Source organism: Loa loa (assembly GCF_000183805.2).
Source record: "Loa loa unplaced genomic scaffold supercont3.2, whole genome shotgun sequence".
NCBI lineage: Eukaryota > Metazoa > Nematoda > Chromadorea > Rhabditida > Onchocercidae > Loa > Loa loa.
Window position 1 is genome coordinate 95,319 of NW_018108182.1, and position 7,057 is coordinate 102,375.

General features: G+C 33.5%; 3 protein-coding genes across 4 annotated transcripts in view; all 3 read right to left on the reverse strand.

Annotated features, from left to right (window-relative positions):
- Positions 1 to 1,941, reverse strand: part of LOAG_16373 — a 6,033-nt gene extending 4,092 nt beyond the window's left edge. For both annotated transcript variants that reach the window (XM_020449026.1, XM_020449027.1), the window contains exons 1-5: positions 1,790 to 1,941; positions 1,542 to 1,664; positions 1,003 to 1,266; positions 714 to 787; positions 463 to 623 (exon numbers count right to left, since the gene is read on the reverse strand). In XM_020449026.1, coding sequence (XP_020307479.1) covers positions 463 to 623; positions 714 to 787; positions 1,003 to 1,230 — 463 coding nt within the window. In that variant the 5' untranslated portion in view covers positions 1,231 to 1,266; positions 1,542 to 1,664; positions 1,790 to 1,941. The remainder of the gene's footprint in view (positions 1 to 462; positions 624 to 713; positions 788 to 1,002; positions 1,267 to 1,541; positions 1,665 to 1,789) is intronic.
- Positions 1,942 to 2,546: 605 nt separating this feature from the next.
- On the reverse strand, positions 2,547 to 5,512 carry LOAG_16374 (hypothetical protein). The gene is made up of 9 exons (XM_020449028.1): positions 5,344 to 5,512; positions 4,946 to 5,050; positions 4,670 to 4,791; positions 4,233 to 4,368; positions 3,945 to 4,115; positions 3,770 to 3,840; positions 3,356 to 3,569; positions 3,186 to 3,276; positions 2,547 to 2,948 (listed from the first exon to the last, which is right to left on the reverse strand). Exons 1-7 carry the CDS (start codon positions 5,464 to 5,466, stop codon positions 3,386 to 3,388), a joined length of 912 nt encoding a protein of 303 aa, XP_020307481.1. The 5' UTR covers positions 5,467 to 5,512; the 3' UTR covers positions 2,547 to 2,948; positions 3,186 to 3,276; positions 3,356 to 3,385.
- A 186-nt stretch (positions 5,513 to 5,698) lies between these two features.
- LOAG_16375 (hypothetical protein) overlaps positions 5,699 to 7,057 on the reverse strand; it is a 2,514-nt gene continuing 1,155 nt past the window's right edge. The window contains exons 2-3 of the mRNA XM_020449029.1: positions 6,622 to 6,726; positions 5,699 to 6,282 (exon numbers count right to left, since the gene is read on the reverse strand). Coding sequence (XP_020307482.1) covers positions 6,220 to 6,282; positions 6,622 to 6,726 — 168 coding nt within the window. The 3' untranslated portion in view covers positions 5,699 to 6,219. The remainder of the gene's footprint in view (positions 6,283 to 6,621; positions 6,727 to 7,057) is intronic.

Genomic DNA, 7,057 nt, shown 5'->3' on the forward strand with positions numbered 1-7,057 from the left:
CCATATCTATATCACTACTCAGAAATACAAATTCTAATCACCAGATAAAGGCATATGAGTATCAAGATCTCGGAGTTGAACAATGAACATATGTAAGCCTTTATTGCTTCCATTAATGATAAGTTGGGCAGGAATTATGGCATAATTTGACGACTTTCCAAGACCACCTGACCACCATTTCGTTGCCGAAACTGATGGTGTATGTAGCACGAATTCTTCTGTTTTCTCATCATACGTTGCCGTTGTTTCCAAGTTCGAAATATTAGTACCTTGAAAACAACAGCTAAATTTACACAAAAATATAATACAACAGAAGATTTCGATTTGAAAAGACCCACTTTATTAAATAGATTATTTAATACCAAATTTGTTGGTTTATTTAAGACAAAATTTATTGCAGTTCTAGAAAACTAGGCTCATTGTTCGTAGTTTAAACTTTATCCACAAAACAAAATTTTAAACCATGTCCAAGTTCAGTTTGCGCATATGTCCCGATGATGCCTCGAGAAACAGCCAACGGAAGCCAATAGTCCAACTGATCATCATCCGCTTGTCCTTGAATGGTTGGTATGAACATCGCATAGTGCAACGACATTGCATGGAAATCACGTCCCATTACCAGACTATAATTAACCCAATAATTCAATTCCAAACTAGTTAACCTCTTTTTAAGATCTGCAAATAATTGCAACCAAAAGAAAAACAAACCATACCTTTGAAAAAATAGTCCTTCTCCTGACATATCTGACTGGTCAATAAACGCCATTTTATCGGTCATCGCTACGATCTAAGTAGCGTAATTAAGCCATTATTGAATAGTTTGTTCAAAAACAAAGCGTGAAAGGATTCATGCATTCAAGTTCTTACACCTTAAAGATTAGTCTTTCGAATGAATTTGAAAACGAAATGTTCTAACGATTTTTTTTTAAATGTTAAACAGTTCGTTTTAAAAGAAATAACTGAAGATCGAAATGTATGATACAAGATAATTAAAAAACAAACCTTTCGCGCATTATTCTCAACTCGTTCTTTACGGCTCATGAATTCAGGTGGTATTGGATCTTGAAAATCTTTCTGAGACTCTACAAATTTCAGTATTTCATGTCTTCTACGAAGCTTTTCTTCACCACCGTGTATAAATGCTGCCAATTTACCAACCGAAAAAGATGAGCCTAGCCGTTCCCTGGTAATATCTTCATTGTCACCAGGTTCAATCAAATTGTGTCGCATTTTGGAATACTTGTAAATTTGTTTCCTTTAATACATCTGAAAATTCTATTATTGATCATTAACTTATTTCAAACAATTCCATAAACAACAAAGTAAGCCCATTTATAAATGCTTTCGAATCAATTTTAGAATAGAAAGCAGTCTTATTATAAATTAAAGCACCGTTAAATGATTCCTAAAAATTATTTTGTTATTTGAGGCTTTTGTTACACACCAATTACAATACATCCACAAAGAAGGAATTAAACTTTAAACGACTGAAATGAAAAGATGAAAAATAAGGAAATGAATAAGAATGATTAGTTAGGTACTGCCGTCAATTGCTTGAATGGCGATGCTGCCTGCTGTTGATCACAAGCCAACCCCATAAAAAACCAATACAAATCAAGTTTGGCAATAACACAACGTCTTACGAACAACAGTCACCACCACATCTGAATCAGTCAAGGTCAACATCGTTAATTATATATATTAACCATTTTTTAATGAAGGAATTAAAAAATGGTTAATATATATTAGAAAGTTAATATATATAATTGAAAATAACTTCCACACATACTTCCCGACTTCCCAGACATTGAGATTCCGTTCTTCAGTGAATAAAAGTAACGATTGAATTTGTATTGAATTTTCAAATTTGGGTGAAAGAAGTCATTTCACAAAGACAATAACCTCCGAACCACTGCAAATCACTTCCAGATCGACGATGCTTCATTAAAGACGTCAAATAATTAAAATAAAACGGTATTTTTCCGGAGATGACATTCCGATGAAACGTAAGTACCATTGTCGCAAATATATGTCTTATGTGGCAAAAACGAGTTTTGAGGCTAAGGCATAGAAATGCATGAATATAATTACTCCTTTACACGAACCTAAATAATTCAGAAAAGGCAGATACAGGTAACACCAGAATTATAATCTTATACTACCTGCAATTACATACCAACAAATATCGCGCTTCCCACGAATATACTTTACTCAAATACTTAATCCCTTATTCCGTAGTTCTGGTTCATAATTTTAAACACCAAATAGCTTTATTGAAATTCAATAAAGCGATGACAGTATCACAACAAAAACATTTCCTATAAAACACTCAAGTAATGCAGTAATAAATCTCGTTTGTTTTGTGCGGCAAATCTCTGCTAACAAATGGAATTTACATTCATAATTAGCAGCAGAAACTATCGTTTATGCACACTCGACATTATCCTGAATTGTTTAGTGTCGTGTTTTGTCCGTTTCGGTAAATTCCTCCTTTAAAGCCTAGTCATACAATTTATATACACATCTACCAGCCGGGAACCACCACATTCTAATTTATTTTTTTGTCCCAATCCAAATAGTGGAACTTTATACACATGTTATATTTGTCAAATATAAAAAATGCGAAACATAAAAACGCTTGAAGCTGAACAATCAAACGATAAAAATCAATCAATAGTTTTTCAAGAAAGCATTATATACATTCAAATATGTATGCGCTACATTAAGAGCAAATTTTTGATCGGATGGTTGTAACAGAGAACTAAGATGTACACAGTTTGGTGAACCTTCGTTATAGTCAGCTTTATGGAGTTGTACCAAAAATTCGTGTCGCCTGCGGATTGCTCCAATGGAAAATCTCAAACATAATGGCCATTCAACAATTTGCAAGTTTGATAGATGCATAGTGAAACGAAGGTAATTGTACGTTGTATGTAGAGCATTCGGCTCTAAAACAGTAATCAGAAGTGGCTTATTTGATATTCAGTTCGACATTTTCAGAAATCCTTATTGTAGTGAGATATAACAATTCCCCATTCAACGATATCAGTGATCACCACCATTTACAGCGAATGAATTACGCACTATTATTGGATGTTTAGTGTTCAATTTTATGCAATATCCATCAATAAAACATTATAAATGATACAGAAAAGTCCGTTTAATCAATTCATTAAAAAAGTTACCCATCATGAACACCCTCGGATCTTTCAGCAAAATTTCCTTAATTTGTTCTTTTGTAAATTCCATTTCTTCATTCAACATAGTAACCAGTCGCTGCAAAAATAAAACATATTAACTTGATTAGTAGAAACATTCCTTGTTTGTTTCTTTTTAAATTTAAGTGAACCAAAACTTCTAAAATGTCGCATCAGGACCATAAAATTCATCGAAACTTCTGCAACAAAGACATCACCCACGCGCTTACTTCGAGCGGTCCAACACCATACATAATGACTCTTGATTCGGTAACTATTAGTTGACGCATTTCATCGCCTGTCAGCTCAAAGGTTTTCTGAATCCACCCCAGGCGAGCATCGGTTGTTTTGACATCCGTGTTCAACCAAAACCTGACATACAATACACCGATAAAATGAATGTATACATAAAATCTTCAAAAAGAAAAATAATTTTAATAACGAGGACAATGAATTTTTAATACTATCGATGAGTTAACAAAGACTTTCGAACACAACGAACAAATATTATTCACTATCACAACAAATTACAGAGGATCATGTTGTGAAGAGTTTAGATGGAAGGAACTAACCTATTGTTTTTCACGATTTTAAGGATTTTCGCTTTATTCAGCTGCTTTGTGTAAAGGTAATTTAATCGTATCTAAAATTATGTAAAACACAGTATATTTATTCCAGTTGTTAAAATGTGAATAGGATGAAAAGAATTTTTGAACTTTTTTGTAACGAAAAGCAAAAATCACTAACTTGCATGGTTTCCAAATCTTGCAGTAAGAAATACGGATTTCGTGTTAAATATGAGCCGACAGCGGTTATGGGCATACCAACTTGATGGATCAACCAAACAAGTTTCGGTCTTACATCATTTTCCCAATTTAATTTTACTAGCTTACGACCGATATGTGTTGCTGAATCCACCTCAAAAACAGCTGGTGACAAAATCAACGTGCAAATTTCGCAATCTCAAAAACTCTAAAGTTCATATGAAATTCCAGAGTCACAACATTTCGTAAACTTGATAGAGTTAACATGAACCTCAAACAAATCCATGCCTAGTTCGACTAGTACTTGCAATACTGGTAAGTGATTCACATAATGAGCAATAGACCACGAGTGTGTCGGAGGTAAAATTGACGGATTTGTGGATGGATCGAAAGGAAGTGGATTATCCCTGAACAAATTATAACTAGAAATTTTGTATGTAAAAAAAAGTTGAAAAATGTGAAAAAAAATGGCCAGAAGATAAATAAGAAACACGTTTTCGGCATAATAATGATCATTGATTTTGCACAATACTAATGAAATCCAAAGATATAATCGAATTCATTATCAGCAGCACTTGCGCTGGATAAATTAGTGAACTCGGTGTGTTACTACAATAGAACAGAGAATATTCAGAGTCAAATAGTATATCAATTTAGCTCCTAAGCCTTAGATTTTCGCTATTTGACCAAAATAACGGGAAAAAGAACCTTGAAGGTGGCTGCATAAAGTTCGACTTATCCAGTTCTCCCTCTGAATATACAACAGGCCGAAATCGATTGGCCTCTACTTTTTGTTTTTTCCGTCGTGTTGAGGAGTTTTGCAGGGATTGCTGTAAACAGACATTATAAAATTCAATACAAAGAGGCATATAATCATTGCATTTTCGGTAATATCCCATCAAAAGAATGCATCAAGAAAATAGCATTCTCATTAACATTTTGGAGATAATAAAAGCTCTTTCCAGTTTTCATGTAATAACTTACAGTTCTATTAATGCTATTTATTTGTTTCGATGCAAAATCTTCCTTCTTGTTAAATGCGGACAAATCTGACTCAGAATCCCCACCCGAGATATTCCGTTTTCCAACCTGTAGAAAAAGTATTAACATTGAGTATAGTAGAAAAAGTATTAACATTGAGCTTAATTCATTTAATTTAGAAATAAACAATGCAGTCCTTTTTTTTCACGCCAGTTAATCAGTTAATCATTTCTTCTTATTTCCATTTTATTCCACACCAATTGTAAAACCATTCACCTCCAAAAGGATTTTGTTGAAATTATTGGAATATTAATTACATTAAGATTTCCACATGGCTGCATTTCACGAGTCACATCAAAAGCAAAACTGCCACATCTACAGTCAAATTAAAAACGACATACCTCATCCCATTTATCACTGACTTCCACCACTTGTTGCGCATTACCATCAACAAACCTCCGAAAGCAAAAAGTGAGCACAGCACTTTTCTGAAGACCTTGATAATTGTGTCGTACGAAAATCATGCACCGAGAAGGGAAAATTTTCCAAAAACTTTCCAAATCACCTAAATATTTATCACATTCATCCAACCGAACAACAGAATTTGTGTCGAACTTTTATTTGTCTGCATGCTGCGCACCACGCAACTAAACTGGATCATTTGTACTGCAAGACACAAAGAGTAGAATATTTCCTGCATGGTTTGATAATTTATTGTTGGCTTCACCCATCACTAGTATTGAGAAAAAACATGAATTGGCGTTTGAAAATTTTATTTTAACAAAATAATGCACAAAATCACGTTTTATAAATAGTAATTAATTGAATTAAACCTTATTCTCATGCACCACTATTCTAGCTAAACACATTCGAAAACTTCTGACATAACGATATTTTAATTCGAATAAAATAATGTAACAATGGCCAACACATCACCAATATGTGAAAATTTATTCTCGTCACAGGTTCATTAAGCATTAACCTATTGTGGAGATGACTGGAATGCAACAAAACGCGACCCGCTATTTCTTAGTTTTCAGTTAAGGAAAATTTCATGAGTTATAAAAGCTATTTTCCCTGATACCACAAACAAAAAAATTCGCAAACAAGAAAAAAAATTCAAAAACAAACTTTTTTCCCAAAAAAAACGAAAACTTTTTGCAGAACCAAATCTCGAGGATGACTAACATTTCAGAAAACCGGTGCAAAGTAAAAGAACGATAAAAAACAAGCTAAAAAGTAAACCGTTAAGACTTAATATAAAACTATAAAAAACACTATTGCTTTGCTGCACTTACAGCAGCAGTTGGGCCGAGCAACATTTGCCTCTGCTGAGCTACCTGAAAACAAATTAATATTTGGGATCAAAATCTTCCGATATCGTCCACTGGCAAATAAAGGTGACAAAATAAATTAACTGTAGTTAATTTAAAGTGAGTAAATGTAACGCACCTATGAACAGTCAATCCAACAAACTACTCCCCTAAATCTACCGTTCTGAACAGAAATGTGAAATCACTTCGCTTTTATACTCTCTTATTGGCAGAAAACTAAATAAATTAGATCAATTATCGTGAAAAAGAAATGAAATTTAACTAATCCATTGAATAATCACTATGAACCATTTACATGATAACCCTAATGACAGAAAAAGTATGTGGTATTTCAGAAAAACGAACTTGACTTTTTTCGTATTCGGACCTTTCTTTTTCGATTACATATGGTAAAACTAAAATCATCATCGATGATGAAACAATCCAGAGTGCAGATTTCACGAATGAAAACTGAAACTAAAAAAAGTATAGCATTTAATCGGAAAATTGAAATTTGTACTACATATTCAACTCCTAACATATATGCAGGATTTGATAGCCAAATTTAGTATATTTTCCGGAAAAAATATCAGCAAGTATAGCGTGCACGTACCACACGGCTCACCCATAATGAATTATGAATATGTGATATAAAGAATACCAGAGCATACAAAAAACACCTACCGCATTTTTCGCAGCCCACATCGACCAATCAACAGACGATTCTAACTTACATCTGAACACATCCGGAAACATCTCACGAAGGCCCCAAAGTCTTTCACCAATCGTTTCTTCCAACTCG